The following is a 19,575-nucleotide window of genomic DNA, read 5'->3' on the forward strand; positions in this document are numbered from 1 at the left end:
AGGCAATAAAGCGGTAGTTTTCATATACATATTACCCGCTAGAGCTGTAGTAATATAAAGATGTTAAATCTTCTCATTATTTATAGTCTCAATATAACCAACCGCTTTCGCGAATATTTTAGAAACTTAATAAGGTTTTTTGAAATTTACTACAACACAATGCCTTATTGATAATCAATTTTATTTCTCTAAATTAGTATTTGGCTCTTCCAGAGCTCTCAATTAATTTTGTACTACCACATATTCATCAACATCCATAAGGTAAATATCTCTTTCAAGGAGAAAGTTATATCATTAAGGTCATGGTCAAAATCATTATAGGCAAGATATGCTGCTTCCATTACTTTTTCCTTGTAATAATCACACTGCCATAATATTTTATCATAATCATAATAGGTACGTGATCAATGTCCATTCATGTCATAATAATGAAATTATTTTCTTATTTCATCGTAAACCTCCTTCTAGAGGTGAGTGTGATATATTCACTACCACTAGCATGTTCATATTCTTCCAAGAATGAATATGTATTCATAGATCACATGTTGTTACATTCACATCATGAATGTACCATAATTATCCATATGTTCTTTACAAAATCTCATGTCAAATTGATGACAAATATTACTTTCTCTGAGTGAAGGATTATTTTGAGAATCCTTATTGTTCTCATTATCACAACGATGGCGATTATAATTTTGTATATTTTCACGTCCACATCCATTGATACCTTCACAATAATAATTTATTTTCTTTTAGACTTATTACATACTACTACCACATTCTCTTAAGGAACGAGAATAAAGCAAATTCAATGGGATGAGTTTCTACTTCTTGTGCGCATAATCATACGTGAATTTGATCATGACAAGACATAGAAATTTTACTACTTCGGGTGGTTACAAACTCTATTAGAGTTATAATGAAAATTTATTATCTTTGCTTGTATTTAAAATCAAAAAAAAAAACATCAATGCTAACAACACAATTGCTAAGGCAACTGAGTTTCATGTGCTTAATAATAACAAACAAAACCAGTTCAACCACCAAATCATGCTTAAATGGATTCCACCACCAAAAGGCTCCTACAAATTTAACACCGATGGAGCAGCAAAGGGCAACCCAGGAATGGGGGAGCTGGGGGAATTTTCAGAAATCATAATGGAAATTGAATTTTGGGATACATGGAAAACATCCCCCAAACAACAAACATAAGGGCAGAAATCAAAGCCCTTATCAGAGGTCTACAACTAGCGGAACTAAACAACCTAGTTCCACTAGAAATAGACACTAATTCAGCAGAAACAATCAATATGTTGTTAAATGGAAATCTAATTTTTGACCCTTTAATTTGTGAATGCAGATCGTTGATTCAAAGGATGGGCAGCGTGGTGGTGAGGCACACATATCTCGAGCAAAACAGGGTAGCTGATGTGTTGGCGAAGGAGGCGGCAAAGGAATTTTTTTTGAACAAATCAGTTTCTCTAGCAGTTCCTCCGGTGTTTGCCAATGATGTATTTTGGGCAGACATCCTAGGAACTGAACTACCTAGATCTTTTGTGGGTTGTAACATAAGTACAATTATGCAAAACTTTGCATCCTTGGGGGCCATAAGGTACCCCAGTAACTGCCAAAGTAGTGTAACACCGCTGTTTTAACTATTTAATATATATTATCCCTTTGACCAAAAAAAAAAAATAGAATTTCAAGAATTTAAAAGAAAAAAATAAGGTAAAACACTTACCTTAAATCAAGAATTTATTCCTGGAGTGAGTTCATGGAACAATTGACAATCATTATGGTCAATATTATGTACAAGTAAAGTATCGTGCACGTATCCCAAAGCATGGTGACCAAAGCAGATGCATAGTATAGGAATATCAATGCATTCACGCAAGAGCCTCACGCAAATTCCTATATTTTTTCTCCACGGATGGTCTAATTTCTCAAACATTAGACAACTAATTAACAGTATATCTATAAATTAAAACAATCGCCCTCTACTCAATTGGTTAGAGTCTTGTGCTGATAACGTGTATAAAATAAGAAGAGAGAAAATTCTTATTGATTTGGGATGAGTTACAATAGAATAGAACGGCTCTATTTATAGGGAAAAAGTAATTTAGCCATAAAATAACAAATTCTAAAATCCCTCTAAAAGATAGACATTCATCATAAATAAAATATTATTTATAACATGATTGATATTTTGCCGCTTTTTAACCTATTTGTGGAACATAATTTCTCAATTCAATCCCGGCCTCACTTATCATCATGAGAGAACAACACATTTTTTATTAATTGATAAATTGATTCTTAACTATTTGATTAGAAAAAAGTTGGGAATTCTTATTGGAGGAAACGATTAGGGTACATCATAAACCACCTTCACTTCGTTTTGCCGCAAGGTTCGTACTGAAAGAACCAATAATAGATTCTTAGTCTCGAAAGAAAAAATTGTAATTGACCAAAATTAGTGTTAACATTAATGCTGAAAAACAACCTAGAAGTGAAAGTCAGAAAATAGCAAATAAGTTTTGTTGTTTGGGTAACCTAAGAACACTTGCAACCAATTTTGGCGAACTAGTTACAAAGAAATAGAGAAGTTCGTCCTATCAAACAAGTGAAGACAACAGACTTCTATAAGAGGAATGCTTTTGTTATTTCATTCTTTCCACTTTTTAATTTCTCATAAAACCCCATTTTTTTAAATCCAGTTTTATTCCTTCACTTAGTAATGAGTTTCAATCTTCAGCAGCGGTCACAGGATATGAGAGGATTTTAGCTTTACCCATCAAAGTTAATACGTATATGAGTATAAATTATGCGCAGTGACAATATAAAGAAGGTTAAGTTAACCTACTACAACAAATAACTTATCCAACCTAGAAAATAGAGTAATTACCAAAATGGCAAAATTCTTTATCACCACCACTGTATATATCATAATTCTTTTTGGCACCCTTCTCTCTGAATATTCACACTTCACTCTTATACTGACTCCATCTCCAAGAATCATCTTCACTATCATAGTCCTCAATTGGACTCTCCATTTCTGGAACATCTTGTTGCTCCACAGCTTCAACTTCTTTTTTCTCAACATTTTCAGAGTTCGCTTCTTCCTCCTGTGCAAAATCAATAACGCTTCAATGTATGAATTAGGAAATTGGGAAAAAAACATATAATGCTTATGTCATTGCTCTTATCCCCAAGAAGGTAGGACCAGAGGAGATGAAAGATTTCAGGCCTATAAGTTCAAATTGAAGCTTCTGCAAGATCTTATCAAAAATGCTGGCACAGAGAATGAAGAAAGTTATGAACATTCTGGTTGCAAACTCTCAGATGACCTTTGTTAAGGGGAGACAAATTACAGACGCGGTGCTAATAGTAAATAAGTGTCTTGACAGTAGGAGGCAAGGGGAAGCGAGGTTAATGTGCAAGCTGGACATGAAAAAGCATTTGATCGTGTTAATTGGGCGCATTTATTAGGCTTGCTGAAAGATATGGGGTTCACGGACAAGTGGATTGGATGGATAAAGTGTTGCATCGCAAATGTTAGGTTCTCAGTGATTATAAATGGTTCTCCCAAAGGCTTTTTTCCTACATACAGGGGCTTAAGGCAATGGAGGGACTAAGTTCAATGATGCGAAAGGCAATGAGGTTTCAGTGGATCAAGGGTTTTGGTGCTGGGGCTGTGGGTCATGATGGAGTGGAAATCTCTCAATTAAGGTATCTCAGGGTGATTCTTCTATTATTTGAAATGATTTCTCTCTTAAAAATAAACATGGGAAAAAGTTCTGTGTTTGCAGTTAATGAGGTACATAACATACAGGGACTTGGAGATGTCTTGGGCTGTCAAATTGGAGAGCTTCCTACAGAATATCTGGGTATGCCATTGGGGGCTAGGTACAAGGCAAAACAGGTGTGGCAAAAAATTGACAATCAGTGTGAAAAGAGACTTGCTACGTGGAAAAGATCATACTTATCTCTTGGAGGAAGGGTGGCTCTCATTAACAGTGTCCTTGACTCTCTTCCTACATACCCTATGTCTTTGTTTCCCTTGCCAGTAAGTGTTAAAAAGAATATTGATAGAACTTGGAGGAACTTTTGTTGGGAGGTAACAAAGAAAAGAGGTCCTTTTATTTGGTAAAGTGGGAAAAGGTGAAGCGAGGCAAAAGAAGAAGACTGGGTATTAAAAACTTGAAAATTCATAATGATAGCTTATTAACGAAGTGGTTGTGGAGATATGGAAAAGAAGAGGGGCAACTTATGGAGAAGGCTTATACCCGACAAATATGGTAGACAAAATCTCTGGTTCTCTGGTTTACCGTCCCTGTTAATTCATCTCACGGATTGGGACTATGGAAACACATCTGCAGCCTATGGCCTACTTTTGTTGTCAACAAGGATCAAAGTTGGAAATGGCAGGCAGAAGAGGTTCTGGCAAGATGCTTGGGTAGGACATGCCCCTCTACTGTCTCAATATCATGATCTCTATGATTTCTCTTATAGTACTGGTTCTCTGGTTTCAGAGTGTTGGAATGGAAGCAACTGGTGCCTTGATTTTTGTAGATACTGTTTTGATTGGGAAGTCCCTAGAATGGCTCTAATGCTAAAGGATTTAGAGAAGGTGGTCATGTATGATGATGTTCCTGATAGAATCATATGGACAAAGCAGATAGATGGTGTTTTCTCGTAACTTCTTGCTATAAAACTATCAACAGTGACGGTGGCAGCTCTACAGGCTGGCCTTGGAAGAGGATATGGAAGTCAGAAGCCCCCTATGAGTTTAGATGTTTCATGAGGATAGTTACACACAACGCGTGCCTCACTCAAAAGTAACTTACAGAGAAGAGGGGTGTCGACTGATATCAGATGTTCATGTGCAACAAGGAGGAGAAAAGCACTAGTCACCTTTTTTCACATTGCACAGTGGCAAGGCAGATCCAGTGAAGGATCTATTGAACATCTGGGGAGTTGAGGGATGTGTCAATCAGTAAGAAAGATATGGAACAATATCCCAGCTTGTGTGTGTTGGGCAATATGGAAAGAGAAGAATGCAAGTGCTTGGAAAGGAAAATAGAAGTTGTACAGAAAATTAAATACTCATGTGCATTGCTTTTTGGTGCAACCTAGAGGATGTTAGAGATGAGAATAGCATGCTTGATTTCTTAGATTCACTGCGGGATTAGAACTTTTGTATAGATGGAACCATTTCTTTTTGTTTTGGTGTAGAAGGTTCCAATCATTGTAATTATCTGGTACCAACTTAGTACCAGGATTCTGTTATTAATATATATAATACTTTACCAGTTTAAAAAACAAAAAAACAGATGACAAGCAAGAGAAGATTCATACATTGATCTCCTGAGTTCCCTCCTCCACTTCCTGCTCCCCTGTCAAGTCAATTGACTCATCTTTATCGGCTTTCTGCAATTCCTCGGCTTCAATTTGTTTTAAACGCTCAATTACTCGTTCAAAGTGGGAATGATCTGCAACAAGTATATTATCATGTAAAACTCTGCAGAACAATTAGAAAACATGACACATTTTAGTGGCAAAGGCTTTCTCTTCTTCAGGCCAATGGTTCTTTTTCCTTCTGTGATGGTCTGATGACACCGATAACTTACGCGATGCATGGTGGTTAAATAACTCCAGCCTTTAGACATTTTACAAATATACTAATGATTATGGGCCACAGTAAAAGTCAATCAAGATAAGATATCAATATGTTTTCCAAATAAAACAGAAAGCAAAGTTTAGGGGAGTAGTTACTGTGCTTCTGAACCCCATTAATGGTGGTCTGGTCAAGCGAGAGACACGTAAGAAAAAAAACAAATAATGAGATCATCATTACATTAAATAAACAATTTCCTGAAACTGAATCGTCAGGATATCAAGACCATTTTTTTTCTAAACTAAAACTCGGATTATGAGATTCAATTGAAAAAATACATACATAGCATGTCCACAAGTTAACAAGCGTAATACTAGCTCAATTGTGGAAACTATGATAAAACATGTATGTTCCTGCAGTCAACGTAGGACGGAACCTGGCCTTGTTTACAATTTTTGGAACCATAAAGTAGCAATTCGCAAAATGAGATAAAGATAGAATTTTCAGAATATCCAAATTTCAGTTCTTTAGTACTGATTTGCGGTCAAACAAGATGAAATACAAGACTAATATCAACGAAAATAGAGCAGAAGAAAAAAGCTGCATCATGAGGAGATCTAGAATTTCAATTCTGGAGACTAAAACGCATAAACCATGTTGAAAAATATTAAAAATAATAAAAGATATTGAAACGTCATATCATGCTCGACATACACAGATACAGTTGACTGAGATCAGAGGATCACAAGACAAAAAAATGAAAAGAGGAAAAAAGAAAAGAATTATGGAATATGAATCCAGGCTGCAATTCCTTTTTCTTTTCCCTTTTTTTTTTGATAAGTCAGACAGTAGACCGAGATCAGAGGATCACAAGACAAAAACATGAAAAGAGGAAAAAAGAAAAGAATTATGGAATATGAATCCAGGCTGCAATTCCTTTTTCTTTTCCTTTTTTTTTTTTTTTGATAAATCAGGCTCCAATTCATTTCTGGACTTGGATCAGCCATAACAACAGGCTATGCATGTATACTTTCAGCCACACCCGAGTCATGTTTTCCGTGCTGATGAAACCTTACTCTTAATGGAAGGTTTCTCTGAAAAAATGATATCCATTTGTCCAATGTATCTTCAAATTGTATTTTATGCCCATTTAAACGAGAAATGCTATCAAATGATAAATGAGTCTTGGAAAAATAAATAAAGGTGAGTGCAGTAGAGGGAGTTGAAGAAAATTTACCTTTGGAACGATTGGTTAGAGCATCATGAAGCCTAAATGGATGTTGCCGCTCTTCTTTCTTGTATTTTAGCTTTAGCTGTCTACGTGTTCGGCCAGGAAAAAGTTGTTGTATCAGGGATAAGTCAGTCCCAAACTGCTGCACAGCCTGAAAACAAGTTTTGTTCTAAATGTCTAAGAGCAAACCAAGGACAAACAAAAGAGGAAGGGAGTGCATAACAGTACTATTTGTGCTCAATCACACAAAGTCCGTCCATATAGCTCTAATTGGTGCCATGACACCTTTAAGTCAAAAGTTGTACCATTTTTTCAACTGCTTGATTTCTTGTAACATTGGGATTCTGCTCCACTACTCTTATAATAGAAGTTAACAACTAATTACCATATAAAAGGGAATTTATCAAAAAGAATTATCTTATGAAAGGGCTCAAACTATCTTTGCACAAGTCCAAACCATATAATGCAGTTCCTCCATACTATCTCCTCCACACCCCATTTATCAAATTTATTCATTTCTTCATTATTCTTTACCAGAACATAAGAAATTGCAATTCTATGTGCACATAATTTGATAGACGGTTTTCTTTATCATAGAATCTTGACAGTCCTGGTAAAGCGACGGAGCAAGTTCTGAATTCTGACATCACATTGAGCATATAAAAGGAGACTTCAGAATCTCCAGAATCCAAGGACTCTCTCTCTCTCTCTCTCTCTCTCTCTCTCTCTCTCTCTGGGAAGGGACATTATTGGTCTACGCAGAGAAGAGGAAAATATGAGACACTACTCCAGCATGCATGTGGTGGGTACTGTGGAGGAACGGAACCGGAGAGTTTTTGAAAGTAAGACTGACAATAATTTTAGACTTAAGTTTAGACGTATACCTTTTTGGCTTTTTGGTGCAAAATGTGCAATGTGAATGATGTGGAAAGCACCGTGGACTTCATTAGTCTCTTAAGAGTAAAACAGCTGATTTTTTGTAAACTGCTGTATATACTGCATGGTCTTCTTGCATTCAGGATCAACGAACGCCAGTTTTAAACAAAATATATTAATAAAAATATAATAAAGATCAGATTTTCTACGATTTATCAAGTTTATCTAAGATCCCCTTTCTCTACTAATTTACATGCTGAGGATATAAAGATGCCAAAGAAGTTAATGTTGGTGCCAGCTTCCCAATTTTTTTTTTGGCAACTTTAGTTAGACCAGCTTCTCACTTTCCAACAACTATATTCCTGAAAAGGTAACTATGTTCTACAAAAATTATATCACATGAATTGTTCGACTTCCTTTGAAGTATCCATGTTGAATGACACAGGAACGGAGATTTCGTGCTAATTCTTCAAAATACACTAAATGGACAAAAAGCTACATAGCATTAACCAGCTCTCACTTACAAGTTACACCTAGGTCAGATATACACCCGTGAATGAGTTCATGTAACATAGACAACGACCAACCTTAATCTAGTCTGTCAAGCATCCCTTATATAGAAATACTTATTTTCCTTTTGCTTTAAAACTGCATCTACCCACAATTGCAGATGCCTTCGCATTCCATAGTTCTCGCTTGGTTGCGACAAATATTTCTATGTAATATTTGACAAATACGCTTATTTCAAATAGAGAAAACAAGTAACATTTAGATAGCTAGCAACAAAGATGTCCTACATCAGTCTTTTGCTACTACCTCATAGGAAGGTCTCAACAAATTGAAGCAAATTTGATAACATGATTGACGGTTTATAAAAAGGAAATACAGAAAGGAACCTACAAACTTGATCTTCCAGACTGGGAACGCCTAGGTGCATCAACTAATAACTTCATCTTATAAGTTGCACTTCTAGAATTTGCTATTTAAGATTGAAGTTTTCAATTCATATTTTAATTATTCCCCCATTTACACCTGTATCTTTCAGTGGCTACAAATGAGAGGGATGTACCTCATAGAACAGTTCTGTTTCCTGTTTTGACCACCTTGTGCTGGGCGTTTTGTCCATATAAGTTTGATAATTGAAGTAGGCAGAAGAATCTTGAGCCCGAGAACCTATTTGGTGATCATTATCTTCTGCGCCGTCATCTGAAGGATAGGTCTCATCCTCATTATAATTAGAAACAGAAGCACCAGTGCTGCACAAGCACAAATCATGGAGAAATTGTAACTTAGAAAAGAGAGGACCTAGTCCCAAAAGGGAAAAAACATGTAACACCTCCAAGTAAAAAAGAAAACTATGCCACAACAAAAGCCACTGATTGCAAAACGCATTGAACTTCTGAAATCTCTTTTCCTTATTAAGTTACCTCTTTTGAATATATTTAGGTACCCGAGAGTAAATATAATGTACTGTACGGCATAACTTCTCTCATATTAGATATGACAAAATTATACATTTTAAACCATGGTCAAAGATCACCTAATATACTTACTAAGAACCATATTAGGTTCAAGGAGCATAAATTTATAACACATGTAAACTTCTAAGTGTTCACCAATGGCATCTCTTTTTCATTTTCCTATGACTAGTGAAAACAGTTTTTCACATGACGGCTACCTTCCAGCTTCCTGATCCTAGCACATAACAGCCTCCAAAGGAACCATTAGAAATTGGACAGAGGAATAATAATTGAGAATTGACATCATAACCATTAAATCCTAGGGCCATTTTTAGGAACTTGGAATTAGCGTAATTGATGCCCTAAAGTTAGCTTATAGTTCAGCTTGAGCAAATCACAAGAATATTTCAGGATAAAAGTAACCAACATTTATGTAGGATAGGATAATACTAACTATAGCATATCAGCGTATAAATCAAAGGGCGTCTATTTTGGAGTAATTCCAAATTTTTGGGATTTAAGGAGATATCCTCCCTTGCTAATGCTCACCATCTTGGAGGATAAAATAGGTTTTCTTTTCCATATAAAAGTTCATTGTATAGAGAATAGAGGAATTACCTCCAGAACGAGTATGGAGTAAGAAGATAAGTGACAAGATAAGTGACGGAGAAATGTAAAATTACAAATACCCAGGGTACTTCTCAATTATAAGAAAATGCAAAAACTTACAAGCTAATACTAAAGGTTAGAGTGCTTGACGCGTAAATTTGCCATGTCCTCAGGAAGGAATTTTATTGATCTTTTTTCTTCTATATACGAGTTAGCAAATGGTGCTCTAGACAATATGAGCACTTGCTTCTCTCTTATGAATGCTTATAGGTGCAGAGATAGTATGGAATAATGTCTTGATTGGTCAAGGGAGAAGATTCTTCTACAAAACTCAGGTAGTTGCCCACCAGAGAGAATCTTGCAGCGGATTTTCAAGATATGAGGTTTCTGACATGAAAAAATGTATGCACATGGAATCCAAGCTTTATCTGGTGGGTGGACTAAGCAGCAGAGGCAGGTTCTCACCTATGACACATCATGCTTTCTTTCTGTGCATAAAATAATTCAGATTTTGAATGTGCAGATTGTCAGTTCCGTTCCTGTTCAGAAAATTTGGTCATTGTGCCTGTTGATAACTTGGTACTGGTGCTTGTACGGATTCAGAAATTCCTTCTCTCCTTCTGCACTGTACTAATCGAGTCCTTCTAGGCCAATACAGAAGTAGTATCGTTTACAGTAAAATAGTTGTGGAGTTGGGTAGTGAAAACCTTGTGTTGGGCAAGGAATCTTGAAAGGACTTGTGTTGGGCATGGATCTTGAAACTCTAGGTAGTTAATCGGTATAGCACAGTGTGCGAGGATTTTTGAGGCAGTCGTTTGGGAAGGATTTCTAGATAGCAAGTAGTAGCTTGTTAGGATGCACTTTGCAGGACGACTGGCCCAATGAATATGCATGCATGCATTTCCTAGAAATTCCCTAATATCTGGTTGCTGAAGTAGGTCTTTAGTGAAAGATTTCCAAATAAGAAGCTACCTAAGCTACATGTTAGTCTCCAAGTATAACCAGATTACTGGATTCATAACAACTGAAAGAGAACTTTACCATACACGCAGCACTACCTTGTTTAAAAGACATTTCGCATTGATATCTTAAGAGCATCAACTACTGTAAGTTTCCGTTATGTTATACTTGGTAAAAACTCTTAGAGCAATTTGCAAATTTCAGATGAAATTACAAGGAAGTAATCCTCGAAAATAAATCATTTTATTCTGTCATGCTATTATGTATGTGAAAATGCTTTGGTGCAAGTAATAAATATATTCATGTTAATTTTTTCCAATACGCTTCCATTTGCTGATGGAGATATCTGCATTGGATACAATTTTACCACTGTGTTAATTCACCTTCTATTAATCCAGCTACAGTACGACTTGAACTTGGTATATTTAGTATACCTCTCAGTCTCTGCCGGTTTAAGTGGCAGGCTAGGTACAGAGAGTTTGTACTGCCTTGTTTCAGGCGCAGATTGAACAGAGCTTGTTCTGTCCTTCTTTACTTCTTAGGTAACTATGTAAGCAAATATGACTTGACCATTTCTGGAACAGTATTGATGCTAGCTTTGGGGAAGATGGTTCTCTTGGCTGGTCAACGTAGCTTAGAAAAAAGAGGAAGAGCTGAGAAAAGGGCAATAAGGGAGGAGTCTTCACATAATTCTGGAAAAAGTGGTTGGACGGGTTGGTTAGAACCGTTATCTAAAAGTAGAGAAAATAACAAAGCTGTAGATGATACAAAAGAGATTTATGGTGCTCTTGACGAGTTAGAAGATGGATCTGAAGTGAGAAAAACAGACCTAATGAATGAAGTCTCTACCACAGATCATCTACCATTTTCACTATCAACAACAATATAAGAAAACCCAATCGAAAGGTTAAATGCAGGTTAGTATCTTTTTCGCTAACAAACAAAAGATAACTGTAGATTAGTATATTTAATTGTAAAAAAGCTTCCGATACCTCTGATCTGTAGTAGGTATTTGTGACGCTGCAGCATCTTTTTTCTGCAAGGATGGCAAGAAGGCAAACAAGAGAATCAAGGATGGCTGTGTCATTTTTAATTTTTCCTCTTTCTAGGAGGTTGGGGTGCAAACAAGAGAATGCAAGAGGAAACGTACCGCCAGCCGTTCTCTGTGCTCTCCTAATATAATTAGATCCTTAATAGGTACCTTTTGGTAGTCAATCTCATACTCGGGAGCCTCAAGCAAAGCCTTGTTCACTGTAAACAAGGAAGTGCCTGGTCAAGAAAAGATAAATACACTACGCCAAATGTCAGCAACACCCACTAGGCTTACCTTGTCTCCTCTTTTGACGAGTGGAGTGAGAAAACTTCTTAGGTTTCTTGTTTGCTGCCTGGTCTGAAGCTTCAGTGGTCTTTTTACTCTTCCTAACTTGCTTCCCATCCTCAGCAACTGTTCTCTTTGACTTTTTCTGTACTTTTTTCCCTTGTGATTCATTTTCCACCAGAAGATCCTCATTATTACCATTTGTAACAGAATCATTAGGTTGTTCAGGCACATATTCCCCATCATCCGCTACTACTTCAGACTCATCTACTAGTCTATTTGCATTTACGGACTTTCTTCTACTCCTTAATGATCTACCTGCTCCATTCTCTTCAGTAATTGCAGAAAGATCAGATGCAGGCAATTTTTGCTTTTTAGTCTTTGGCCTCTGATGTACCTAAACAGACATAGTTGCAAGTGGGTTAAGAAGAGAAATAAAGGGCTCCACCAGCAAGGCAAACTATTTCAAAAATTGAGAAGTAACTAAAATAGTTTGAAAAACAGTTTATTGATTTACAGGTTCCTCAGGCATCTGAGAAGTAGATTCATGGAGTTCTGCTGGGATGCGAACATCTGAATGCGAAGCTTCGATAACATATTCTTCATGAACTGGAAATTCATGAGTAGATTCTGTAATGATATTATTATCAAATCCTCTGGCTGAGAAATCAAGGACATCATCAGCAGGAAATCCATGTTCCTTCCCTCTATCCACAAAATCCATTTCAGAATGAACGGAGTGTGAATTTGGCTGACATGAAACTGACTCTACTGCATCTGAATCAGGGATGCTTGTGTCGTATCTCTCTCTGTATACTTGTAGCTTGGACTTGGGTTGAAACCTCCTGGTACTCTGCCCTGAATAAAAGTTAGAAATTAAAAATGAGTGCAGCACATGATAAAGTGCAGGTGCAGGAACCCGAAAATTCTCCCATACCAGATGTAGTAGTTACCCCCAGGATATCTGCTTCCAAGGAAGGATAGCTGTCCATCTCCTGCAACCAACAAACTGGAGTATTTGTAAGTATGCAAAGGAATCTAAATGACAAATGTTTTGCTGCTCAGTAAAAAGTGGGGAAGGGCATGAATTTGACCATCTGACAACTTCCACTAACAGGAACAACACTTCCTTGACAAGTTAATGGATCTTGGCATCCTGCCACTTCATCAGGTTGAAGATTAGAAGTACTAGGAGCTGAATCATCAACTGAAGAAACTGGAATTGAAAGTTGATCTTGTCCCTTCTCTGCACCATCAACATGAACAGCAGATGGATCTGTAGCGGGACTAGAATTTTCTGCATTATTATAAGCAGCACCAGTTTACTAATTTAATCTTTAATAATTGGCCAATTATCCAAGATAAGGTAACTCCTTTGCAGCATCCGTTATCAAGTTCCAAGTTTAAAGGTAATATGCAGGAAAAATTAGTAATAACAGAACAGAAGAAGATAGGTCGTTACCTATGGCGCTTGAGGTAGGAAGTAAATCATCAAACGAATCCAAACCTATATATATGTCTGCATACTGAAAATTGAAGAACTTTAATTAGGATATAAAAGGTCTGTTAACATGATCAAAATATGGATAAGAAAATATCACCTCTCCCTCGGATTTCTCAAGACAAGTTTTCGAATCTTCACTGTTATCAGGCACTACCGTACTTGTATCTAGATATGAACCAACTGATGGACCCAAAGTTTCTGCAGCAAGAGGATGCTCCAAGGAAGGTTCCGCTAACACAGAGCTTTGTTCATAGTCTGCTTATATTTAACAAAAGACAATCATTCTTGAAGATGTCTTAAAGTATCAATGAAGAACATTAAAATATAGGCTATTTAGAGCATATTTTATAGTATGACATTTCAAGTGCTAAAACCAACTTTATCTCGAAGGAAAATTCTTAAATTATGCACACAAGCAATCAACGCTTTTATGACCTCAACAATCAATATATGATCAAATTGCAGCAACAAAATGTACCTGAAAAGTAATAATAGTAAGAACAACATAAAGGCAAGAAAGCTAACAATTTTGGGAATTCTTTCCATCCTTCTTAAGAGCCTCAAAAGAATCAGTTGCTACTGTATCACCAGTGGGTTTTGACGTCAAAGAAACTGTTGAGGATGCAACAGCTGGACCTTTTTTCACCGGACGAGGCTTTGCCTTGGGTTGAAACTTGCCACCAGCCTTGACTGCATCAAATAACAATATAAACTTGAAAGAATGAGAATATATTTTATCACAAACTAAAAAAAAAATATCCTTTTCACTCCACTTACCTGTCTTTGAAGCACCATCAGCCAAAATATCATCTAAAAGGTCCATGGATAAATTAATCAACACTGAAACAGACAATAACTGATAAGACAAAATGTAACCACTAATTAAATAAGTTGGAAAGAAATCTTAAAGAAAGTGATTTAATATTTTGTTTATAATTCAATTTGAGAATTACAACTAAAGCAGTTTCACCTACACCTTAAATGTTCTAGTGGATAAGCTTTTCAAGACAGACAGAACCATACATAGAGGTGAAAAACAACAAAAAGTAAAAGCTCAATAGAAAAAATAAAGGGAAATATCTGCATAATTAATTCAGAACTTTGGTAAAATTCAATAATGATAAAACTAGATAGGCTTCATCTAAACCCAGAATAATAAGATGTTTATTCTAAAACAACAAAAATAAAATTAGAGGAGTTTCATATAAACAATAAATGGTCTGTGAATAGGCTTTTTGATACTGAAACAAACTAGATAATAAGAGGACAAGTAAAATTAATGCTCAACAAGAATCAATTTTTACTAAATCAAAAATGGGTTTCACCGACATCCCATACAAACACAATATTTAGCCTTAAATTTAACATCACAAGATAAGAACTTGAAACATTACTATTAATCTTCTTGACATATTGGTTCTTTTCAAAGATAATACTACAGTAATAAATACACAACAACTAATGCATACAATGGGGGGTAGGGGGCGTGCGTGAGAGTCGGAGATGAACCTGAAATGGCCTGAGAGGGAATTGGGAAAACTAACCCGGCTTTTCTACTATCGAGGGAGGGGGCGGCGACTGGCGCGGGACTTTGGTTTTTTTCTTTTTTACTACTACGTAGTACTTTTCTTAGGCATACCCTTATTAACAAAAAAAAAGGAAAATATAATGCATAGGGGAGGGAAATAGGTCAAGGAACCGCACCAACAAGGTGAATTGGACAATTAAGATTGTTGTTTTATTTGTTTCTTCTCCCTTCTTCTTTATATTTAATATACTAGGTGGAGATTGCCCGTGCCAGCACGGGCCCAATATTGTGAAAGTTCGAATTACATGAACTTGCAGATAAAATTCATGCTTGTAAGTTAATATCATTTTATAAAGTCTGAAAGATAGTGAACTAATATAGAATAATGTAATTAGTACCATAAACTGTGTCTTAGGTAAGTCGAAGACCTCTCTCCTCTACCATAAGCTCCATAAAACACTACCAAATGGTATGACTATCCAAGTCTTTTTTCAATTCTTATACTGCTGTTTTTTTCCTGTTTCCAAATTACAATACAGAGTTGGACATTCCCATACTCCGGAGGTTGTAGCATCGAACATTGATTGGATAATTCACAACAACATGAGAACGACTCTTGTACGGCTTCTGTTCTGCAGTCAAGGCACTTATGTGCCACAATATGAAAGTTAAAACCAAAGCAGCTTCTTGCTTTTCTTCTGTAAGCCACATAGTTACTACTATTAGCACCGAGATCTAAAAAAATCTGCCACCATTGGATGAGATATCATGAAATTTGTATTCAGCAGCTTACTTTATTGCTCATATAAAAGCTAAATACTTCCAAGCAGCAACACTTACATAGAGCTGAAATGTGGAAATGTCTCGAGGGACTTGCACTATTTGTCCGTTTGGATAAGCTAGGTATCCATTCATATATCATATATTCAATATTACTTAGACAATTTAGCAATGAACCAAACACCAAGATCCACAAAAAACCTACAGTACTATAATTTCTTAGGTATATTAGTGTGAGTACTCAACTTTTTGCGAGGTTTTTTGAGACTTTAGTATCTTTCAAACTTTGTTACATGAATACATCTCTGAGTTTAGTGTTTCCAATGCAAATGTATTGCAATCTTTCATTGTTTTCTCAATCTTATTGTAGTAATAGCTCTTCACATTAAAGAGATTAATCCGCTTAGTTATATATAAAGGAACCTTGAACCAGATACTCATTGTGAAGTGACTATTTATATATCCTCAAAATTCAAAATTACCAAAGTCATATAGAAATCTTCACGGATAGGAACATATAAATGCATCAATCAAATATAGAAAGTTTACGCCAAATTAAAAAAAGAAAAAACTAAAAGAAGTGAATTTGAAATTCAAGCAAAGAAAAATAAATCTACATGATATTACCTGCAGATGATAAAAATCACTGTGCAGTCAAATTTTAACTGTATTGAGTATGACCATTAGAAATATCAGTTACAAATCTTGGTAACTTCAGAGAAACAGGAACACAGATAACACAGATAACAGCAGGGGATTCTCATTTTATAAGAATAAATAAAAGCAAGAGAAATTTCTTACACACACCTTCTAACTCAATGAATGTGATTTTATGTCATCAACTGTTTAATACAATCACTTCCTAGTGATCATGCATATTACATTAAATCAAAATATCCATCTTCAAACTGAATGGCACAGAGATACCTAGCAGCCATATATCAACATCACTATTTATAGGGATCAATTATTTTTTGAACTTTACGATAGTTTTCCAATAAACATGGATTATTCCTCTTAGAAGACTTTTTCTTTACTGTCCTTACCATAAAAATTATGGTTAGAACTTAAATTTATATTTGGCTCAAATAGAATTGAATGAAACTAAGAAATTATTCGCAACTGAAATTTCAACAGCATGTCATAACCCATCAAATAATAGGAGGAAATTTGTGCACCAGTTTACATAATAATAGCTTAGACTTAGAGAAGTGCAAAATTACTTGCTTCTCAACATCGACAAGCCAACTGTTACAAAAATCCTCTAGCACTTTTTCTTAATGCTAAAAGGATCAACCTTTTTTTCTTTTTTTCTTTCTTTCTTTCATGTAGCAAGCTGTTAGCCGCTTGTTTCTCAAGTCAATTACAACCTTCAACTAAAAGTAATAGATACCAAAAAGGAGTAGCATTTTAGCAATCAAAATATAAATTCAATAGACTTTTTCTTGAGGACAACTTGCAAATCAATTCCTGCATGAGAACCATATGCACCAATTTTTGAAAACTTAATATATCTTACTTTAAGATTCAAACACTCAAGAATAAATCTATTTACGTAACATGAGATAATTCTCTAGCAAACCAAAATGCATGTCTGCTAGATTGATTGACCTTCTTCCTTTCTATTGCAATCTTTAATTGACATCCCAATATATCACCTAAAACGTAAAGCAGCATCCTAACTACACTCTTTCTGTAAGAGAATACACATAGATGCCTATTCAGATGTATAACGACATATAGAAGAAATTTTTAAACAAATGAGATGTTATCAAATAGGAAGTAAAATAATCAAGAGGGAAAATTATAATTAGCGGGTAAAGATGGAAATAAAGAACTAACGACCGAAAAGAAACATATATTTAAATGGAACATTTGAGCTCCATGTATCCAAACAATAAAAGGTTTTAGTTAGAGGAGATAGATTCAATACCTCTAAGATAAACCACTCAAATTCTTTTTGATTGAACCTAGTGAAAGATTCAACATCAATTAGTTTTTTTTCCTTCTTTTGATAAAATAAATTAGCATCAATCAAGATATAAATACTTGACAAATCCATGAATATATTGTAACTATTTCTAGTCTCTTAACTTGTTATGTCAAAATACATATCACTTGTTTCATGAGAGTTGCTTGATATTTGTTCTATAATTTCCCCTTTTCATGCTTTTTCTTTCTCAATTCGGACATATCATTAAAAATATAATTATCATCTACATGCATATTACTAATTATGACATGTCTAAATGCATATAATATAATTGACACAATGTAATACTGTATTTGTTGTCGAGCAGTCAGAACAAATAAAATCAATAGTGAATTAAAATGTGCTCCCATACATCGTGGGAGCACACTATAAGATTTGACGACTTACATGAATAGCTTCTTTGTTTAGTGTTCCACATCAACACCAAGTTTTTAAGGAACCAAATCCAGATGCACATGCTAATGTTTGCACTGCTGTTGTAGATTTTCCCTTCTGTTCATACTTTTTTCTCCCAGCAAGTCTGCAAAATATTAATATTAATATCTCGATGTTACCCCCCATTAACATTTTTCTTAACCCCATTAATAAAATTAAGAAAATCGACACAACTAACCAAATCAGCCATTTGTGCGTAAAAGAAACCGAATCTAAAGGTTTAAGAAATAAAAACAGCAAAAAATGAAATTGCAAAAGGCAAAAGCACAAAGGGAGGGAGAGAGAGAGAGACTACCAGCTACTTGATAAGCGATAGATTTATTCCATAAGCGAAGGAAGTAGATAATGATCCACTCTATCGCTGGAGAAGAGAGCCAAAAAGCCAATAAACCAAGACAATGACCATGAGAGGAAAGGAGAAAGAACTGGAAATATGAAGTTGAGGGCTTAAGGGAAAGTGGACGGGCAGCTAATGTGAATGTCCGTAATGCCCTTGGTTTAAAATCTATTGACCTTTAAGCAAACAGGTCGAAACCTAGAGCGTTTCTAATTTATTGTCAGATGTAAATTTATTATAAAATTTGAATTTGATTATATAGAAGAGTGATTATAAATTTTCAATTCGAAATTTGTTTACTTTAGTTGGAGAAGTGTGTGATAGTTGAAAAAGTGTTTTCTTTTTTCTAATAACGAATTAACGATGTGATAAAAGAAAAAGAGATGACCTTTTAACTTAAAATTAATCAAATACAATAGATCAATTACTACTTTAATATAAAAAAATAATTTGAACCAAACAAGTTATGGAGTAGTTATTTTAATACGGCCTAACAATTAGAAGGTTGTGGTGGAGTAGTATCCATCCTAAACCATATGTCATGAATTTGAGCCATAAGAATAGAATTATTTTTGGTAAAGTGTTTTACTCCAAAGTAGGACCTCTCTGCGCAAATTCGAATTAGGTACTGTATAACTTATTTGTTTTGTTAAGTTAAATTAATTTATCTTATATACTATATTAAAAGTACGAAGGCCCTTAGCGAAATGTCGTTCGCCTTTTTTATCCTTTTAAAATATAGTTCATAATGGACAAAATATTCATTAAATTTTCCTAATATTTAGGAATAGTCATTTAATTATTTTCCTAATATGTAAGAGTATTTATTTATTTATTTTCCTAATATTTAGAATTTAATTTTTTAATTCTGAAATTTCTACACATTTCAATCAAAACTAGGAAAGTTTCGTCCGCTTTGTAAGAGTT

At 35.1% G+C, this 19,575-nt stretch overlaps 1 protein-coding gene across 7 annotated transcripts; it reads right to left on the reverse strand.

Moving 5' to 3' along the window:
• Nucleotides 1-2,786: 2,786 nt before the first annotated feature.
• LOC107811026 (uncharacterized) lies at nt 2,787-18,797 on the reverse strand. 7 transcript variants are annotated; one of them, XM_075249683.1, is made up of 17 exons: nt 18,607-18,744; nt 18,264-18,396; nt 17,817-17,853; nt 14,353-14,415; nt 14,101-14,265; nt 13,673-13,830; nt 13,534-13,597; nt 13,187-13,368; nt 13,009-13,066; nt 12,589-12,929; nt 12,081-12,468; nt 11,904-12,004; nt 11,746-11,789; nt 8,794-8,980; nt 6,855-6,999; nt 5,359-5,492; nt 2,787-3,125 (listed from the first exon to the last, which is right to left on the reverse strand). In XM_075249683.1, exons 4-17 carry the CDS (start codon nt 14,396-14,398, stop codon nt 2,979-2,981), a joined length of 2,160 nt encoding a protein of 719 aa, XP_075105784.1. In that variant the 5' UTR covers nt 14,399-14,415; nt 17,817-17,853; nt 18,264-18,396; nt 18,607-18,744; the 3' UTR covers nt 2,787-2,978. The 7 variants fall into 7 exon arrangements, with proteins under 7 accessions (XP_075105784.1, XP_016491352.2, XP_016491350.2 ...); XM_016635866.2 differs by having other exon boundaries at nt 13,166-13,368; XM_016635864.2 differs by having other exon boundaries at nt 13,166-13,368; nt 14,353-14,431.
• Nucleotides 18,798-19,575: the final 778 nt, after the last annotated feature.

Source organism: Nicotiana tabacum, chromosome 3, assembly GCF_000715075.1.
Source record: "Nicotiana tabacum cultivar K326 chromosome 3, ASM71507v2, whole genome shotgun sequence".
Taxonomy (NCBI): Eukaryota; Viridiplantae; Streptophyta; class Magnoliopsida; order Solanales; family Solanaceae; genus Nicotiana; species Nicotiana tabacum.

Coding starts and splice junctions, on each gene's coding strand:
- LOC107811026 (XM_016635863.2), bottom strand. CDS start 18,333: ATGTGCATCTGGATTTGGTTCCTTAAAAACTTGGTGTTGATGTGGAAC. Junction 12,469..12,588: donor CTCAGATGCCTGAGGAACCT/GTAAATCAATAA, acceptor ATGTCTGTTTAG/GTACATCAGAGGCCAAAGAC. Junction 11,790..11,903: donor AGCACAGAGAACGGCTGGCG/GTACGTTTCCTC, acceptor CCATCCTTGCAG/AAAAAAGATGCTGCAGCGTC.